At 42.5% G+C, this 20,975-nt stretch overlaps 1 protein-coding gene across 2 annotated transcripts in view; it reads left to right on the forward strand.

Annotated features, from left to right (window-relative positions):
* Positions 1–20,975, forward strand: part of kazna (kazrin, periplakin interacting protein a) — a 208,871-nt gene that overhangs the window by 70,994 nt on the left and 116,902 nt on the right. For both annotated transcript variants that reach the window (XM_030055321.1, XM_030055323.1), the window contains exon 3: positions 7,014–7,203. In XM_030055321.1, the coding sequence (XP_029911181.1) occupies positions 7,014–7,203 (190 nt within the window). The remainder of the gene's footprint in view (positions 1–7,013; positions 7,204–20,975) is intronic.

Consider the following 20,975-nt stretch of genomic DNA (forward strand, 5'->3'; position numbering starts at 1 on the left):
CATTTAAGTGTGACATCTGCCAGAGGGTTGAGGAAGAACTTCGTAAACTGGAGGCAGATGACATCATTGAGGAGGTCACTGGCCCTACACCATGGGTCTCACGTATTTTTGGACCTCCCAAGCCTAAAGACCCTGACAAAGCAAGAATTTGTGTTGACATGCACCAAGCTAACAGGGCCATAGAGAGGGAACGCCACCTCACTCCCACCTTGGATGACGTGATACATGAGTTAAATAGAGCAACTGTGTTTTCCAAACTGGATCTGAGAGATGGAAAGCACCAGCTAGAGCTTCATCCAGACAGCATGTACATCACTACATTCACCACTCACCTTGGATTGAGGCGCTACAAACGATGGGGTTTTGGCATGTCCTCCATTGCTGGGGTATTTCAAAATGTCATATGTCAAATGCTGCAAGGTCTCTCTGGAGTGAAAAGTTCCAGTGATGGCATCACCATCTACATGGTAATCTACATGCCCTCTGCATGACAACGTCCGAGCACTGTTCCAGAGACTCAGACACTCAACTGACTCATACTCAGTTGTGAAAAATGTGAGTTCAACAAGTCCACGCAGTCCACGGAGTTCTTCTGTTTCATCTCTTTGCATGATGCGTCTCAGCTGATCCTAAGAACATTGCTGCAGTTCAGCATGCTGTAGACCCCCAGTTGCTGGGTGAAATCAAAAGTCTGATGGGTATGGCCAATTTTTGCTCCAGGTTTATCAAACAATTGTCATACATCTCAGAACTGCTGCACAAGCTCCGCAGGAAAAACACCAGGTATGGGGCCCAGAACAGTAAGCTCCCTTACAGACACTGAATGACAGTCTAACCAGTGACACTGTGGAGTCATACTTCTACCCAGGTAGAGAGACGGAGCTGGTGGTGGATGCTAGCCCTGTTGGACTGGATGTGATCCTCTGCCAAAACGATGACAAAGCGGTGAGTACATAATAGCATATGCTAGTTGGTCTCTCAGTGATGTGGAGAGGAGATACTCCCAAACAGAAAAGGAAGTGCTAGCCATTGTGTGGAGCTGTGAGCACTTCCACCTGTACATCTATTGTCATCCTTTCATCCGTTCTAGTGACTGATCACAAGGCACTGAAAATCACATGCAGCGATGCCAGGTCAAAACCGCCGGCCACGATTAAAAGATGGGGACTGAGGCTTCAGTATGTAAACTTTATCGTGAGTCATGCAGCACCTAAAGCCATGACACTCAGTGAGATCAAAGCAGAGATACTTACAGAAACAATCCTTCAAGAGGTCAGTGCTCATGTCAGAAAAAAACACATGGCACAACACCGACAAGCAACAACATACTGACATATTATAGCAGCTCAGACAAGTTAGCAGTGAACCAACAATATCACATGCATCAGACACTGCACTGCACGGCACTAGAATAGTAATTCCCACTACCCTGCAAGAATGTTATACAGCTAACCCCTGAAGACACCAGGACATTGGCAAAACTGAAGGACTAGTCAGAACCAATATTTGGTTTGGTTTCTAGACACTGATTGCAAAACAGAAGCAGCAGTATGCAGTTGTCTCGTATGTCAGGCCAGCACACCAGTTACACATACTGAGCTGCTAAAAATGACAGTTCTGCCAGAAGCTCCATGGCATAGCATTAGTGCAGACTTCTGTGGTCCACTTCCAACTGGAGAGTACTTGTCTGTCATCATAGATGATTACATACACTATCCAGCTATCGAGAGTGTAAAGTCAGCAGTCATTCCAGTCATGGACAAAGATTTCTCCATATTTTGGATTCTCAGAGTTGTGAAGACTGATAATGGTCCCCCATTTAACACGACCAGTTCTCACAGTTTGCTGGCTCTCTAGGATTCCACCACTGAAGGATCATAGCACTTTGGCCTCAAGCTAATGCTACAACTGAAAGATTCATGCACACACTGGGAAAAGCTGTTCATCTGGCCAAAACAGATGGAAGTCCCTTGAAACACCAGTTGAACATCTTACTACATGAGTACCGATCTACACCTCTTAGCACAACAGAAAGCTCACCTGCCAAATTATTGTTCCAGCACAATCTGTCCATAAAGATTCTTCATCCACTCACTCTGCAAGTAACAGCACATACTCTGAAGTGAGAGCAAGGCTAAAGCCAAGATAAAATCTCATGCAGACTCTCATTGTCATGCTATACCATACACTCTCACTCCAGATGACACTGTGCTTCATTGTCAGCCCAAGCATAACAAGCTCACCACACCATATAACAGTGAGCCATAGACCATGACCAAAGTCAAAGGTTAAGTAGTCACAGTGGCCAGATATGGATGCATTATAGTCAGGAATTTTTCATTCTTCAAAAAGATGTCTCCACAGCTGTTGGCCATTTCACCAGATCATGATGATGATGGCTGTGATCACAGTGATGTCTCTATAATCACAACATTAAGATACCCCTCAAGACACAACAGACATTCTCCATACATAGCTTCTGGATTATTAAACACATGGACAATCTCTTAGCCACATACAGCACGTGTTGAAAGATACTGACACTAACTTGGACTGTTGTTATCTCAAAAGGGATACATCTAGTCGAGTTTAAGTGACTTTGATTGTAAAATACGATGCTTACTAAATGTGCATTATTTGTACGTGTATTTAGTATGCATATTATTTCATGAGTTATATGTTCAGGCCTAAAATGTCAAGGCAACATGCTTAGAGGTACTGTTGAGACTTTTTTTTTTTTTTTTTTAAAGAAAAATGAAACGGGGTTGTCTCAAAAGACTTGAAAGTTGCCAGCCAGTTTCTATTTTATCTTGCTTCTCCAAGCTATTCTGTGCAAGAGTGTTAAAACACCTGAATGAGAACAATATCATGTATAATCACCAAAATGGATTTCAACAAAATCACTCAACATACACTCAACAGGCAAAATCTCCGCAGCTTTGGGGAGTAATATGTCTGCAAGTGGTGTATCCCTGGATTTATCAAAGGTCATAGGTCATAAAATTCTCATTTCCAAACTTTATGGCTTTCAGGATGTTGTTATCAATGGACTTAGTGACTACCTTAATAATAGAAATCAAGATGCATCTATAAACCATTGCACAGTATCTCCAACAGAATCAAGCTATATTGTGGAGTGCCTCAAGGATCTATTCTTGGGGCACCTCTATTTCTCATCTCATCAGCTGACTTTGCTTTGATATCTTTTGATATTGTTTAGGCCAGTACATATCCTCTATCCTTCAAAAAAATATTTCAATCAAAAATATTTTTTTCATGATTGGCAAAAGTGCCAATTGCCATGAACCATTGGCTCCTTTATTCCAGAAATTAAATCTTTATCCAAAAACACATGCAGGGAAGGAAAAAACTCACACAGGCACACAGCTGAGGAAGGAGTATGAGGGTGTGCATGTTACAGGGATATGGCAAAACAGGCATTCTGGATACAGATACAGTTGCACGAGCGTGCACAAACGCACGCACACACACACACACACACACACACACACACACACACACACACACACACACACACACACACACATACATATACATACACACACATACATACAACTGCATCATAATTACCTAAAAGAGCCCAACAGACTTTTATGACACCTGATGGGAGATGAATTTCAGCGTTAATGAACATCAAATGACTTTGGGATTATTAGCCCCCTAGTGTATGTGTATCTTTCTCTCTCTCTCTCTCTCTCTCTCTCTCTCTCTCTCTCTCTCTGTGTGTGTGTGTGTGTGTGTGTGTGTGTCTGTGTCTGTGTCTGTGTCTGTGCCCGCCCTCCCCTGTGACTAATGTATCATATGCGGCAGCAGGGTCATCTATAAATAACAACATGATGTTCATTTACCGAGTGGGGGGGTGACTCGTGTCTGGGCAGATGGATGAACGGTCCAAGCGTGTGTGTGTGTGTGTGTGTGTGTGTGTGTGTGTGTGTGTGTGTATGTGTGTGTGTTTGTATCGTTCCTGATCTCCTTGCTTGCAAACTGTAACGGGCGGTCAGAGAGTTGCGAAAGAGACAACAGTGTGGACTTGAATATTTGGTATCCAGTGGTGGACACACACACACACAGAGAGAGAGAGAGAGAGAGAGAGAGAGAGAGAGAGAGAAAGCACCCAAGGCTACAGAAACATTTTCTGGGAGTAGATAGATATTGCTCGCTACTCCAAGCTTTTGCGATGCGGTGGCTGATCTCTGCTTACCACATGCTGAATAGGTTGGGGTCAGAGTTCACATAACTTCAGGAAACAATAACTAGACGGCTGCACTGCTCAGTGAGTGGGCTTTTTTTGACAGCTGAATGTCAGAAATGCAGGAACAGGGGTAGTAGGAGTAGGGGTGGGGAGAAATGGGGTGGGAATGAACCATTTCCTCAGCCCTTGATGAAAACAGGTCATTCTAAACTCATAGAACACTATAAATCTTCATTTTATGTGAGATGTACATTATTTAAAACATATTTATGGAGCAAATGTTAGTTTTTTTTTTATATGTGAACAATATTTGTGTTTAAAATTGCTTGTCATTAAAAGGAATTCTAAAAGTGCTGTTTGTTAGCCATGAAAAATTGTATTTGCTAATGAATATACACCCATCAAAAACAAAAACACATGCACACTATACACTATAATGGTGCATAATTACATAATTTTACATGAATGATCAGAGAAAACATTCACAAACGAAGGGCCTGTAGCAGTAGAATCCCCCAAGCCCTGTTTGTATCTGATACCTGTCAACAAATTATTCACACGTTTTCTTATCAGCTCTTGTGTCTCAGGTTTGAACTAGATTGGGTGTGAGGCTATCCCATAAGCTGCTGGTATCGCTCTGTCTCTCACAAAGCTTTATTTGATTTCCAGGGTACGCCTGACATTTAGAAGTAATATCATTCTCTTACATGCAATGACTACAATAAAGCATCTTTTGTTTTTACACCCTGACTGCAGATGCTTTCAAGAGAAGCTGTGTTCCCCCCTCTGGGGTGCTGAAAAGGGTAGAAAGGAGCATTAATGTTGCATTCAGTGTGATGGATTAGCCTTATCTGCAACCAGGTGGCACTCATTGTGTCGGCCTCCTATACTTGTAGCTTTTTACTTGTCTATTAAGCAGATAGATGGATTAGGGGGAAAGGGAAAAGAGTGGGATGTGGAGCATAACTTGTGTCAGAGAGAGAGAGAGAAAAAAGACATACTAAAAAATGCATTCATGTAAGTTCACACTGCATGTCCGTTTGAGAAGCAGCAGTAGGCCAGAAGTCAGACAAATGGCCTGACTAGGAAAGTTCATTTGGGGAAAATGAATGAGTAACATTCTTTCCTCCCCTGAGTGAATGTGAAGCAAGGCGTTGCTGAAAAAGAGCACACACGGTCTGTCAGTTTCCCTTGGATAAATGAATTTGTAAATATCTTAATCTTAAATTGAATTCTACTGAGGTTGACTCTCTTAATTCTAAAAGAGTAGCCCATCCAAAATACCAAAAAAAGTTATTTCCCCATTTACCCCTAGTGCAAACAGTCTATCTATCCAGATATTTCTGGATAGAGATTTGGTGAGCTTTCCAGTCTGCTGTGAACCAGCACTCCAATACAGTGGAGCTGGATGGGTGTTCATTTGTGAAGCTCACATGGTCAAAATTTTACATGTGAAAAACTCAGTGGAAACATCTTTTGATAAAAACAATGACCCAGAATCCGGACATAATCCACAGTCCTAAGGGGTGAAAAGTTTTTTGGGAACTATTTCCTGTCAAAGAACACTAGGAAAATAGATCTATCCACCCCCTGAGAGCATTAATTAGAGCAATTTTATTTGTTTGATTAATGTGGGTTATTGACCGTAAGGAATGACTGTATAAATATAAAGATGATTTCCATGCATACTTACATGCATGTGCAGTTATAGAGATGTGCATAAGCCTGCCCACCAAGACCCTGTCAATGTCCATCTGCTGAACTTAAAATAACTTTTGTATGTCAAGTCAAATAAACAATTACATCATCTGTGTACAATTCACTTCTGGAGGTAATGTTTAACTTTTCACACACACTGCAACACTTCAAAAGAGCCGTGAAATTCATTTGTATTGCAGGAAGAATACCTGGCTGTGATGTGCTGTCGAAAGCTGCGGTTGCATGACCATTTTTTTTGTCCCCCACAACTGTTTTCTTTTTCAAAGAAATGTTTTCCTTCCCTCTGTCCATGGATGGACGTGAAGAGAGAGAGAGTGGAAGTGCTGCATTGTTTCATTTAAGTCAGTTTTCACAGGCTTAGTGGAATTTGTAGTTTGTTGTTTCTCAGTCCCAGACCCTTGCAGGGTTTTTTTTCTTGAAGACAGCATGTGCCGAGGAGCCTGGACTCACATGTGCTCATATGGTCTAGCTCACTCCCCCTCTACTTTCTCTGCAGATGGTACAGTCCATTTAAAAAGGTGCTTGTCATCTCTCAATGCTCTGTGTCCTTTCAACAGTCAGTTGCAGGGAGCACATTTCACAGAGGGAGTGCTGGCTCTCTAACATTCACACACACACACACACACATACACACACACACACACACTCACACATACACTCGCACTCATTCTGTTGCTGAACTCTCTCACGCACACGGGCATGCTTGCACACTGACACACCACACTCTCTCTCTCTCTCTCTCTCTCTCTCTCTCTCTCTCTCTCTCTCCCTCCCTCTCACACACACACACACACACGCACGCGCGCACACACACACACACACAGACACACACCATCTCCTAAAGCGCACACTCCTCGTAGCAGATACCAGTTACACAGCACATTTCCCCTGAGCCGGATGCCTCTTTTTAAGGAAAAGGACAAACTGCTCTGAGGATTTAACTTGGCTTTCTTTGAAAAAAAGGGAACCAGGAAAGAAAAGGAAAGGAGGACAAGGAGGGATTCTGGGGACAGCTTTTCCTCACGGGAAATGGTCAAGTTGACAGCATGACACCTTGTTTGGATTCCCCTCTCCTCCTCAGGCAAAAATCCTGAAAATGATGGATGACAACAAGCAGCTTGCCCAGCGCATTGATGGGGCCATTCAGTCAGCCAGCCAGGAGGTGACCAACCTGCGGTCCGAGCTGAGCGCCACCAGCCGCAGACTGGCCGAGCTGGGGGCAGCCGACTCTTCTGCCGGTGTGCTTGAGAACCTCCAGCAGAACCACCATGGTAAGACAGAGAGTGGAGTGCGTGTGTGTGTGTGTGTGTGCTGAGATCATGTGGGGAGAAATGAGTAGGTTGGTTGGCCGCACTCACTGACGCAGCTGTTTATTATCACTAAGTGTGAGTCTTTGTGTGCATGTGTCCTTGCATGTAGAGTGTGCGTATGAGAGCCGCAAAGGCAGTAATATACGTTCAAGTGTGTTGAAAACCCTCCTTTCACACACACATTTATCCCTGAGTATAAGTGCGTATATGGTATAGTCAATAATGGCAGAGTGAATGGGATGAAAAAAAGAGGCAAAGGGTTGTCCACTGGCTTGTGTCCACTCTCAGTTTCTCCCACAAATCCCCTCTCATGTTGAATAATTAACCCCTTGAACCTTTGAGAGGGAGGTAGTGCTGCACTTAAGTAAGAGCAGAGTGGGTAAAGTTACCCCCTTCTCTCTCTCTCACTCTCTCTCTCTCCCTCTCTGCTGGCACTCGGTCTGCTCAGTTCAATCGGTTCTCCTTTAACTGGGCAACGGATCTGTTTCTCTTACGGGGAGGGAGGGGAAGGGAGGGGGCTGGTTTTAGGGTTGCTGTGGGTTACTGTTACCGAGCGCAGTTTGAATGGCTGCCCAATCTGTAGAATGCTGTTCTGTGTGTGTGTGTGTGTGTGTGTGTGTGTGGGACAGCTGCTCAGTTTGTCCTGTTCAAGCTTTTTTTTTTTTTTTTTTTTTTTTTTTTTTTATTCTGACCTGGTTTGACATGTTGATACTTAACATATGTGTGTCTTTGTGATGGCTTGGGTGTCTGTATGCATCTGTATCATGAGTGCATACATGCGTGTGAGTGTGTGTGAGTATGTGTGTATGCCTGCGCACCCATGTGTTGCTACATCCCTTCAACTTCTGGCACAGATACCCGCGTACCCTCACGCTCTTGCTGTTTCCATAGCAGTCAGCTGGTACAGTGAGATGTCTGTGATAGGATACGTTCCATCTTGGTGTTGGCAGCACTCTGGTTTGAAACCCCATATCTTCTCAGATACTTCCGAGATCAAGCTCTTGAAAAGCACTGCTCTCACATTCACATAAAAAAACAAAAAACTGTTGGCTAACTTTTCCCACATACCCTTACAGCGACAGAGAGAGAAAGTTGTGGTTGTCCTCACTTGTCCTCTGTAGTTTTTGTATCTGCAGCAACAGAATGGTCCTTCTGTTACCTGTCTGCTCCTCCACGCCGCTGGTTTGGAATGGTTTGGTCATGTGTCAGCATTGTTTTCAATGGACTGTCCCTGCAGCTTTGTGCTTCAGTTATTCCTCCCTGCTTGTGTGTATATGTGTGTGTGTGTGTTTGCACTCTGCCGTATCCCTTTAACCCCCGTGTGCTTGCACTCCTGCTGTTTCCATAGCAGTGTGTGTGTGCGCCAGTGTGAGTGACGACAAGCATTCCTCTGGGAGAGTTTCACCGCTGATGTCATTGTCCCTCGTAGTCGTTTCGCTGCTCAGCTGAAACGAAAACTGAGATGTGTGCGTTCAATAATGGAGACTTCTGCAGGAACGATTAATAAAAGCCATTACCATCACATTAGCTTGCAGAGACAGAAATTCTGACTGGCACAATGTTTTAATTTTTCTGAAAATCCCCAGCTCAGTAATTGCTGACACCTATCTGAAGATCTCTCTGTAGATGGGTTTTGTTAGATATCATTGTCTACATATAACACAGTGGTAGCTGCTTCTGAGTGCCCCCTTTTAGAGACTCAGAATTGAAACACACACTTCCTTTTGCTTTTGTCGATAAGGTTGCCTATTTTTCCTTTTGTTTGGCCTCTATATCTATCTCACTGTCATTGTTTGACTTGCAATAAGTCCTTCTTTTTTCTCGCTCTCACTCCTTGCTGTCTCTTCCTAACCCCCTTTCCCTCCCCCCAGCCATGCTTTACAAGCCCAGGGTGTATAGTAGAAAAGGCTGGGGCTGGAGGGATTAGGTAATTTATCATCAGTGGTTGCAGTGGGGAGGGAGGTGTGTTGTAAGGGTCGCTGGTTCACTGCGCAGCCTGCAGACTGAGAGTCCTGAGGGAAGCTGTGTGTGTGTGTGTGGGGGGGGGGGGGGGGGGGGGGGGGGGGGGTGCTTGGCACTTCACTACCAGCAGCAGTAACCCTGCTAGCTTGCTAGATTACCTACTTATAAACCTACTGCCTGGGGTTTTTCATTTGCATGTTACATTCATACCAGCTGGTGCCAAAGTTGTAAACAAACGGGAGTACATCATGCGTTATGACTATATCATGTTTTTATAGGTGTTCTTTGCAGAGGTATATCCTTACAGCTGTTTAATGCGTGTTATTCATAGGCACACACAGCAAACCCCCAGCCTCCACATCCTCTCCCTCATAGCATCTTACACCTTGTCTATCCTTTGAGCTCTGATGAGTCTCCCCCCGGACTTGAATGGACTACATTTAGCTTTGTTGTGGAGCTGTGGGGCTGCTTATACAGAGAAATGCTGAGCAGTCATAAAACTGGCCCAGAACTCCTGCCTGTGGCCCCAATTCGCGCCGCTCTTGTTTTCTGTCTTTGTATGAGAGATAATGTCACATCAAACTGCGTGTTGAAAGTTGGTAGTTTGAAGCATAATTCAAGCCATGGCAAGAGTTAAGCCCATTTTCATAAGGATGCTTTTCTCTCCTCTAAGTCTCCTCTTTTGTTTAGGTAACATATATCTATCTAGGATTTTGCCCTGCCTCTGACCTATATTTTCTAAAATTTGAAATGATGCTCATAGCAGATAAGACTGATTAATCCATCTACATACTGAAGAATAAACCTTGCTTATTTAGCACCTCTTCTAATCCATTTCATAGAAACCACTTTCAGGTGGAAAATCTGTCTTCCGCACTTGAGAGGCTTGAAATGAGACAGGATGTAGCCACAGAGGACATTAGTGATTGGTGTGAAATGCTGTTTAAGGTGGAACGTCCAATATAGGCAAAGTTCATGGTGAGAATTTTAGGTGAAAATGCCAAGTTACACTAGATGGAGTTGTGCTGCTATGCATTTGTGCCTATAAATGCATAGCTATGCATTTGTGCCTCTGGTTTTGCTTGAAGTTGAATGAAAGCAATTGACATTTAGCTATAGGTTAAATAAGTCACATGATAACTGTTTCACTGATAACAGCATGTAAAAATACACAGGAATCTCTAATGGAGAGAGGACATGCTTGAAAATGGGCTTTGCGTTAATTGTGGCTGGAATTATCTTTTTAAGGTTTCCTTGCTGATTGGCTAGCATACATTATATACATGCATTCAATCCATTAAATAGTACTTGTTAAAAAAGAACAAACATAAATAATTAAAATTTTCAGTTAAGTTTGTGTTGTTTTTTAACACCGAGAAACACTATCCACTGTTGTCAGTTTTTTGAGGGCACAAAAGCCAAATACCAGAGCAGCAAGGCCATCAAATAAAACATTGATTTTAAATCCATGGGAAAAAAAAATTAACCCAGGGGTTGAGGATTATTTTATTTTTAATATATGGTATAATTCTCCGTGAAATTATAATACAAAGGCTGTTTATATCTCAGAACAATTGATTGGTATTTACATATTGCCAATATGTGTACAAACTCCTGAGCCACAAATTCATACAGGCTCAGCCCTGAATTAATCAGGTCCTGAAATTTGTTTTTCAGGATTCCAGCTTTAAATACTTCACATAGGGGAAGTTTTTACATGTAGAGGGGGATAGTACCTATGAACTTAACTGCGGGTCTTACCTGGTCCTAACTCCATTTCCTCGCTCTCCTCTAGTTTCATAGTTGTCATTCGATATTCTGTGCCAGTTAGCGTGAAACTTCTTTGAACATCTTTGAACTGCTTCACCTCAGCAGTGTTACTAATGTTACCTGTCTGATGAACACTGACAAATTATAACGTAACTAGATATGTGTTTTCTTGCTGCAAGAGCCTCCATGAAGGTTGTATATGTGGTCAAATTGAACACAATGGAGTTTTGGTTCCCTTATTATCCATACTGCATACAGCACAAATTAGTCATTAAAAATTGGATAAATGTGAGTGGAATGGTCTCACCACGTACAACCTAAGATGGTTATTTTATTTCTTCATTCATGGCAATGCTAATTTAATATGATTGATGGATGTAGTGTTTTTCTGGGTATTGGTGATTTGCTTTTGTTTTTTGAGAGTTTTTTCTAAATGTATATGGTTGTAATTTTGTGGAGAGAGAGAGAGAGAGAGAGAGAGAGAGAGAGAGAGAGAGATGGTTTTGAGTCCAGACTGGATGACGGTCCTTGTGATGTGGCGCCTTCGGCTGATCTGTCCTCCACAAGCATGCAATCGTTGGCTGTGTGACAAAAGGGAACATTATAAGACATCACTGTAAATGTGTGTGGGAATCTCCCACATTGTAAGTGCTAGGCCTCCGGTAAATATTTAAATTATGCACAATTCCCACTATCCTGCGTTCAGAATCTCAACAAAAGACACTGTTGTCTAAAAAAACCTATTGACAGAAAAGAGAGAGAGAGTAGAAAACCGGTAACAGTTGGGCAGTGTGGGTGGGGCATCAAGGCCACTGGGGCTGCAGGACATATAAACTGAGGGGCCATTTCAGCCATGGCCGCCATTAAATTCCTGCCCTGGTTGGAAGAAAGAACAAGCAGTGCAAACTATTTTTCCTATAATTGTTGACCTTATTCAGGCTACTTGCCTCTAGCACTTTTCTGTATTTAGTTGAGTGTCAGAGACTTCTCCAACACTAACTTTGGGTCCGAAGAGAACATGCTGATTTCACTGTTAACTTGAGTTTTGGATAAAGCTTTGGATTTTTGCTGCAGCTGATGCTACTCTAACCACTTCTCATGAGGGATGATGCTGTTTATTTATTCCACGTTCAGAGGTTGTGAGAGGTCAGTACCGTTGCATTTGATGACTCACACGGTCCGAGAGGGAGAGTTTTTGACCCAAGCATGATTGGTCAAGCATTCATAAGATTATTGACTACATAACTGCCAAAGCCCCAACACAAACAGCCTCTTAGCATCTTTTGTGAAGCTCATTAAACAGCTCGACATGATCACAGGCTAATCATTTGTACTGAGCCCAACACAGATTTCATCCTCTAGATAAGTAAAAATTAAAAAGATATTTTAATCTTCATCAAAGGGTTATCCAGAAGATCAAGGCTGGAGTCAGGCCTATTATATCATTTAGCATGGAGGATTTGCTGTCTCTATACCTCATTAATGAGCAGATGAGCTCTGCATCAGAAACACTACTGAGAGTATACGGTAAGGTGGTGCTCTGCAAGTCTGCTCACGAAAAGCCTTCTTGGCCACTGACATTAGATATTTAACAGGATTAAGAATATTGGGATGCTGTTTGCTTAAAAAGTTGCTGCTCCCCAAGAGGTGAGGACAAGATCAGCCCCGATATGAGAGGACTGCTAATGCTGTATTATTGTTAGCACTGCATTGTGAAATCTGCATGGTGCCTGTGCTTTATGCAGTTGCCAACTCCGTTCTCTACTTCCTCACCCTTCATAACTTCTCTGCTCTTTCACAGCTGCAGCTCCTAAATCACCACTTTGTCTCTTCTCAGCAATTGATTACTTGGTATCACATAGGCTAACTACACTAATGTGGCATGTCATTGAGATTACATCGCTCTGTGGATATGATGTTTATGCGTGAGAGCAAATCATCTCTGCTCAGTGGGGCTCCCGTTTTTCTGTGGAAAGTGTTAACATTCAAATATCAGTATGTTGGGGAGACTCCATTTGCACAGTAAATGCTACTCTAACATTTATATTCTTCCATGCACAGCATGCACAGGTGCACACACAGCCTCACGTAACACACACTCTTGGCTCTCCCTGTATCCTTTTATGAATTAACAACACATAACACTGGCTACATGAAGCATACAGAGCCAATTTTTTTGTTGGATTCATCTTGAAAACTGCGGTATTTAAAAAAATGAAGATGATTCTTTTCTCAAAGACATGATTGTTTTATAAGCAAAGACTTGGAGTTGACTCCTAACTTACCTGCATTAAATACACTGAATAAGGTCTGGGAAAACATAAGTTGGAAAGACACTTTTATATCTTGGCTCCCTTCAAAATGTCAACAGACTTTCACATAAAGTCCAACCCTCTTCAATTAGTATAATGTATGCAAAAAGGCTCTTTGAAATGCATTTTTTAGGGTTGCTTTAAATGTCAGCACACTTTGCTGGCATTGGATACATGATTAGAGTGTTTTGTTAGTTACATTATATGACATCGCTGTACATGAATATATATGACAAAAGGCCTGAATAGGATGAATTTAAATAGAAAATAATACAAAGTGATTTCAGTTGTTTAAAATATTAAAGCTGATAGCAATTCTGTTCAATACTGCACACGCTGCATAGAGTACAGTGCCACAATTAGTATTTGAGAAACACAGGGCATAATGTTTTGGAAGCCAAGCTGCATATATTATTTAATGATGAAATGCATTCTGACAAATTTGACGTTGGATCACAGAAATTTGAGAAAATGGATGCTGGATCATCGTCCTTGCTACATGATGGCCTGAGGCTAATAGATTGTTTCCACTTTCTCAGTTGTTGTAAAAGTTTTGGCACTGTCAAAATCTCATCAGTCACTCGGGTGCAAAATGTGCTACAAAATACAGGTTTTTCCCTATAACTTGCAACTCTCCTGCTGTTTTTTGACTGTTAAGATGTTGTCTTGAAAACTTACCTGACATTTCTCAACATGCCATTAACTTCATACCCTTTCTCACTCCATTTCATGGATTTGATAAAGAGGGATAGGTATAAAGCTGCTGTCAGTCACTGGAGCAGTTATGGCTGACTGTCAGCTGCTTGATTGAAAGACAGAAATCAAAATGAGGCAAAATGAGAGAAAGTACACAACTCAGCAATACAATCAAAAAAGAGGGCATTGAATTTCCCCAAGCTGTGAAAATAACGGCAAATCTCATTAGAGTTTTTGTCAATGAAAATGGCTTTTGTATCCCCTTCAGTCTATGGCAATGAGGACTTTAATGACTTGTACAGGGAAAAATGATAGCCCTCTTCAGGTTTCACATTTATAGCAAGTTTTATGGGCATTTATTTGACAGAGTTACCCACCAGATGGCTACTCATCTAAGTGGTCCTCAAAAGTGCAATTGAAATCTCAAACGCCACAAACGCCTTTGGCAAACTTAATTTAGCTTCTCTCGTGGAGCCGACTGCAGTAACTTTCCTAATGGATCTGAAGTTTAGAAGAAATTGCCACCCTGTGGTAGTCATGTTTCAAATGGAACGATCCATGTTCGTATAATTTATAAGGTTGATGCCAGAACATGTGGTGGAAGCTGGTAATTGCTTGCCTATAATGTGCATTAATGATAAATGATGTTAGTCTGTAACCATGACTTAAAGGTCATTCATTTACATAGACATGTAGTCATTCTCTGAGTGAGGAGAGAGAGAACCTTTTAAATTAAACCATCATAGCTTATGCTTTCAATGTATGATATGTTGTCGCTTGTGTATGCATGTGTGTGTATTGGTTTCTTCACCACACCATACTGTGTGTGTATCCACAGCTCTGCATGACCTGCAGAATACTCTGTGGCTTACTCATAAGTTATTGAGGAGGAGAGGAAAAGTGGCTTTTCTAGCCAGCTACCAGCAGACCTTGACACATTTGCAGTGGCTTCGCACTGACATTATAATCCAGCCTAGTAATTAACCCCCACCTATTCTCACTATTCTCTGCCTGAATAGACAATTTGACGCCCTTCATTGCATTTGGGTGGGTCAGGTCAGCAGTGTATGTTTTGATGTTTTGGGCCGGTCACAGTATGCATTAATGAGTCTCAGCGGCTCTCCAGTATGTAAATTTGTGTTGCCCTCTGTCCTTCAGTCTGCCTTTCCTCGAAACTGATGCTAACAGCACTCTCACACACACAGCGGCAGATGGCTTGAACGACTGTGCTTGGTAATCAGTGACATTGCACATATTCGGGCGCCATTAAGTGCAAACGCCGAGCTGGGACTTGTCATGTGGAACTACGTGAAAGGAGAGAGCGAGAAAGAGAAAAGAAAGCGTTGTAGTGCAGCGCAGTGACAGAGAGGGAGATGGTAACGTGGATATAGCAAGCCATGTCACCATGTGAATGTCACTTTTCCTGCAGAAAGACATTTAAAGGAGGTTGTTGAATATTCTATTGCCCCGTGAAGGTGACAGGCCAATATAATGGATAGTGCACCATGTGGATGGACTACTTTGAACAATGATTAAAACACTCATTAATTTGATGAAAAGCTTCATTAGCCAGTGATGGTGGGGGGTGGTCATCACTGTTTTTACATCACATCTGCTAAAATTCTTCATTGTTCTCTAGTTAGTCTCCTTTTTATGTGTTTGCCAGTGGGCATAGTTCAAATATATTAGAACAAACTTGCTGGATAGATACTGTAGGTGAGAATCACCCCTAAATGCATCGTTGTCAGTGATCATAAAGGAAAGATGAGGAATTAGAGCAGCTGGAGCTATGCTATACCGTAATTACAGTGAATGGAAGTCTATTGTATAAGACTGCACTGAGGAAGCTGATAGGCCCACACTGCAGCCCCAGAGAATGGCTCTAATGGGCTGAGATAGGAGATGGGAGAAGTGTGTGTGTCAGGCTGAGAGCCCCCCAGTGGTTTCTGAATGATGTGATGTGACGGGGGGTGGGGAGTGTGTATGTGTGTGTGTGTGTGTGTGTGTGTGTGTGTGTGTGTGTGTGTGGTGAGGGAGGGAGTGGGGTGGGGGTGGGGAGGTCTGCTGCAGGGCTCCCCAAGATTTTGTCAGCAATTATTCACGATGAAGTGCAGTGAGACAATCCGCTGTGGCAGCAGCAATGATGAAATGGCATTTCCTCTGTTCACCTCTCATTTCTGGAAGTGGTAGTTTTAAAGGATGTGATTTTTTTCGGCTGTTTCCGTCTTCTGTTCCTGTCCTCTGGGGCCCATGTGATACATGTACACGTGTTTGACTGATCAGTACAAAGAGACGCAATACTGTGTGGAGATGGCACACTCCTCAACTTCATCCTGTCACTTTGTGTCAGATTGTACAGTGAAGTGTAACAGAACAGTGTTTGCCCAAATCCATTGTAATGTATGACAACTTTGTTTCATTGCTGAACAGTTAGTTTCACCCCAGTGGAGTATTTGCTCCCATGGGACAAACAAAGAAACTTTCTGGAGCCAGGGACACACTAGATGAGTAGTCACACCCAACAGCAGCAGTTTGCCAGAATCTCACTGTGCTTTCTGCTTGTCCTAGAGGGCGTTGCATTTGACAACAAGGAACATAAGGAATTGCACTTGATAAGAACAATCTGCTTCTTTTTCTTATATTTTTACAATGTTTTTGCAACAAACATTATAAAACATTTAATTAACTGAGCTTAATTAAACTGATAAATATTTATCAGTCAGATTAAACTCAGCAGCAATCTCAACACACACTATTTTCCACAGGCACCTTTTGCATTGCCATTCTTGTCTCTTTAGAGTCACTGCTCCTAAGCTGCTCCATTTCTGCTGGCGATGTCATTAGTTTTTGACTGTGTTATCATGAGACCCTGCCTCTAGGACTGGTAACAAAATCAAACATATTTTGTTTTTTCTTAAGAGTCCTAGAGAGTCCTGTGGCCACAAAAACTATGTTGCTTGAGTGTCACATTAGAGACCTGTACGACCATGCAAATGAAGGCCAGGACTAATTCTGAGGTAAATTCTCCAGGTATGTCACTCATCTTGGAAAATGGAAAAAATGGGGCCATAATTTTATGACTTTACAACAGCAAAACACTATCAAAAGTTTAGTATATAAAGCATGTGTGCACAAACGCATCCATGAAGCTGCCAAGCTTCTTGTCCAGTGAAACGCACACACTTGCATGCGTGTTTCATGACTGTGCATGACAGGATTTTGCAGAACTGGTCCTTGTAGCAAGATGTGAGCAGAAGTATGTGTTTGGCAAGTACTGGGCATAAGACTTGGATTATGCAGCATGACAAGTGTCAAAGTCTTTCTATAAATTAGTCTTAAGCCAATAGCAATAGTAACTCTTGCCCTGTTGTGAAAGAGTCAGTAGTGCCCCAGTGGCACTTTAGCACTGACCAGTGCTCATCTTCTTCAGCTCTTCTTTGAAGAGAAGGGTGTTAATTTTGGATCCTACTTGGGGGGTACATGGTGTGTAACCCAAGATGAAAAGGGTATTTAGGGCGCAGGTATAGCCGAATGGAATTACTGCATAGCTCTGCAGTGGCACAGCCTTGCCTCAGAGCATTTGAGACATAAGCACTGGTCTTGGATCGGATTTCTCTCAGCCACATCCCACTGCAACCGTTTAGGGGCTGACAAATAGAGCGGGATGTCGGATCAGTGATTCTGTAAAGCCTCTGCCCATGTGTCAGACAGCTTACACCAGCCCAGAAGTACTGGCCAGGGGAGCTGTGAAGGCGTGGGCAGGGGTCACAAACTTTTTGAGAGAAATTGCTTTGAAATTGCTACATCACTCTTGGAAAAGGTTATGTTATGTTTTGTTCTTGGCCTGAACCAGTGGTATTCATAGTTTAAAGACAACAGTCAGTGGGAGTTTAGAAGCACATGTATACACAGTTGATATATTGACATAGCGGTCTGAATCTTGTTCACGTCACAGCTCAACCTTCCCCCTCCACCTCTGCTGTTTTTGTACTTGACACACTGCCTAGAATGTTGCCCTTAAATCACCTCGTTGATGGTGTTGATGGTGGAGAGTAGATTAGGAAAAGGACCACAGTCCTGTGGAGAGAGGCACAGTGGAAGACAGGACACTGCAGTAATCCAGCCTGACAGTTGTACTATAAAAGTAGCTGTTCCTCTTTTCTTGTTATTTTGTTGATGGTGCTTTTTTTCTGTGTTTCAAAGCAGGTTGTTTTCAGGAACATGTTATTTGATGTAGGGCTGGCAGGAGATTTTTGCGAAGATAATTGTGTGATAGTTTAAGTAGACGCATATTTTATGCAGCAGTCCAGATTTTCATACACAATATAATGTGTGTTTTCCTATATCTTTGGTTGTGATCAGATAAGACACTTTTTCCCCTGAAAAAATGCAAGATGCAGAAAGCAAGAGCCAAAGGGCACAAGGACCACTACATCACTGTGGTTGCTATGCAACACAAAATTTGACAACTGCAGGACCTCCAATTAGTATTTGCTTGCTAACCCAAAGTAACAAAGGGGAAAACTGTTGAAAAAAATGTGGACAAGAGAGAGAGTAGGCAGCTGTTCTGTTTACTCTTGAGAAGGAGAATGAGCAGCCCATTTGGAGACAGAGAATGTGGATACATGACGTCCTCTAAGCAGAGAGATTATGTCAAGTTTTCTTATCTTGTCCAAGAATTCTGTCGCAATTGTTCCTGTTTCACGGACTAATTTTATATTGATGTAATGTGTGGGCTGCTAAAGTTGAAACGTGTTCAATGTTGAAAATTCAGGAGAGTGCCCTAAAATGTGTTGAATTCATAGTGTGGAGGTGATGAACACCATGCCCTGATCAACACAAGACTGAGCAAAACATGGAAAAATTGGCACAGACACATTCAAACAAGCCAGGAAGAGAGGAGACATGTGCGTATCTATTAAAACTTTCTTTCTTTTCTTCTCTGTCATGTTTACCATAGGCATACAGTAAACAGTTAGCATGCACATATGCCAATACTTAACCTGTGTTTGCAGGAGTTAGTCCGGCCGGGCTGCTGTGAGTATGAGGGATCATACAGCCCATGGTTGTCCATCCATCACCACACAGGCTGTCGGGCCAGCTGGTGCCTGCTGGGATGGCAAGGCAGATTGGGCAAGCCTAGGTGGTACAGTGACGGCAGGTGGGCACTGCCATCAGGTGCCATAATGCCCGCTGGCACAAACTGGGCCGTCTCTGAGCCGCATGACGGGGAAGGGACAAGCATGTGTGGCAGAGGAGAGAGGGAGGCATCTTGAACCATGTGCGTGCCAACCCTGACAAATTGGATAAAACCTCCAGTGGATAGGAAGGGCAGTGCCAGTGTGAACCTGACATATGAGGAGGATGGACACAGTGGGTGGAGGTGGGGAAGGGGTGGTACTGGTGGTGGTGCAGGGCAGGGTGGCAATGAGCAGATGTGTGTGTGTCATCACAACCCTGGTATCACGCTGAAGGAGAAGGGGGCATCACTTACGATAATGAAGAAAGGGAACACATGCACAAAAACACGAGACACATGCAGACACAAACCCACAGAGTAATAAGCTGTCTGTGTGTGTAGGTGTGTCTGCATGTGTGTGTGTGTGTGTGTGTGTGTGTGTGTGTGTGTGTGAGTGTGCCACATTGTCTGTCTGTAACAAGGCTACAATATGCTTCACATGATGCCAGTTTCACAAGTACAGCATGTCTGTCTGGGCGTATTCTTCATACTCCACCTCATTAGGTTTTCATGTGTCATGAACCTCATTTTTTGCTTTTCTGCTCCTATTACATAATATGAAAAATGTCTTGGAAGTCATATTTTATCTGCTGATGCATTTAAGCTATGAAAATGTCCAAAGACTTGCAATGTCAGGCAAGCTGCACTGCACTCTCCATCAGAACAACAGACCATGCACAGCAATCTGTGATATAGCTATTAAGCAACTGAACACGCTTGCTTGAAACTGATGGATGCATTGTCAGACCCACATCACTTACAAATGTGCTTGCCAGAGCAACACTGACAAATACTGAACAACGAGTATCTGCTGTAGAAGTGTCAGTGCACCAAATTAGATCAGTATCAGTTTGATATACACTGAAAACTATAGTGTCGTTCTGAGACATGAAAACCTTACTTCCCTTTGGTTTAAATGGAATCAACTCCACACTGATTAAGTCTTTCGGGAGTGCTAATTAATAGATGCTTTTTTCAACACTTAATTTAATTGTATCGTTCAGGAGAGTCAAATGTTTTAGTGGCCGTTTGCCAGTCTCGATTGTGCTTATCGAGAGCTGCTGTTACATAAGTCAATTCAGCCCCATTTAAAACCAGCTAACCAAGAATTAAAGCTGCATTGCTTTTCAGACCACTCCTTGCAAAATTAGATGACAAACTGATAAAGAAAATACAGGTGTGCTTTGAGGATTGTGCTTTATTACAAGAGCTTTATTAGGTAGCTTAAACAAAAAAAAAATTGCTCGTCCAAACTAAGATGAGGCAATTACAGTGTTTCCACAGTTGGTTTCACCTCCGAAAGGTAGAGATGAGATAAAATATTCCCCCTGAGTCACGCTAACTAACCTTTTCTTGTCAGACCTCGAGAGGTTTCTCATTTCTGACAATTTGTCTATTCAAATTGATTCAGTGGCTTCACAAAAGAAATGCGCAACGGCTGAGTGTTGGCAGGCTTGTTAGCCAACAGAATTTTGTATTTGTCTTACATACTTAAGGATTTGTCCTGTCATTGTCTTTTCATATTGATTGGGGCAACACTGCAGTGACAGACTCAATTGAGGCACACGCTGAGGATGTACTATTTAGAGGAGTGCAACATTTAGTTGAAGTCTGGTGCAGATTTTCTTTATGTAATAAAGATGTTATGTTACTGTTTATCAGTCTGCCTTGTTAAATGAATTTAACTTTCACTGAGTGTTTAAATTGCTGGTGAGTGCAGCACATCACAGTGCAAGCAATGTCACTGGCCTTTA

The sequence above is a fragment of the Myripristis murdjan genome, chromosome 7 (assembly GCF_902150065.1).
Source record: "Myripristis murdjan chromosome 7, fMyrMur1.1, whole genome shotgun sequence".
Lineage (NCBI taxonomy): Eukaryota > Metazoa > Chordata > Actinopteri > Holocentriformes > Holocentridae > Myripristis > Myripristis murdjan.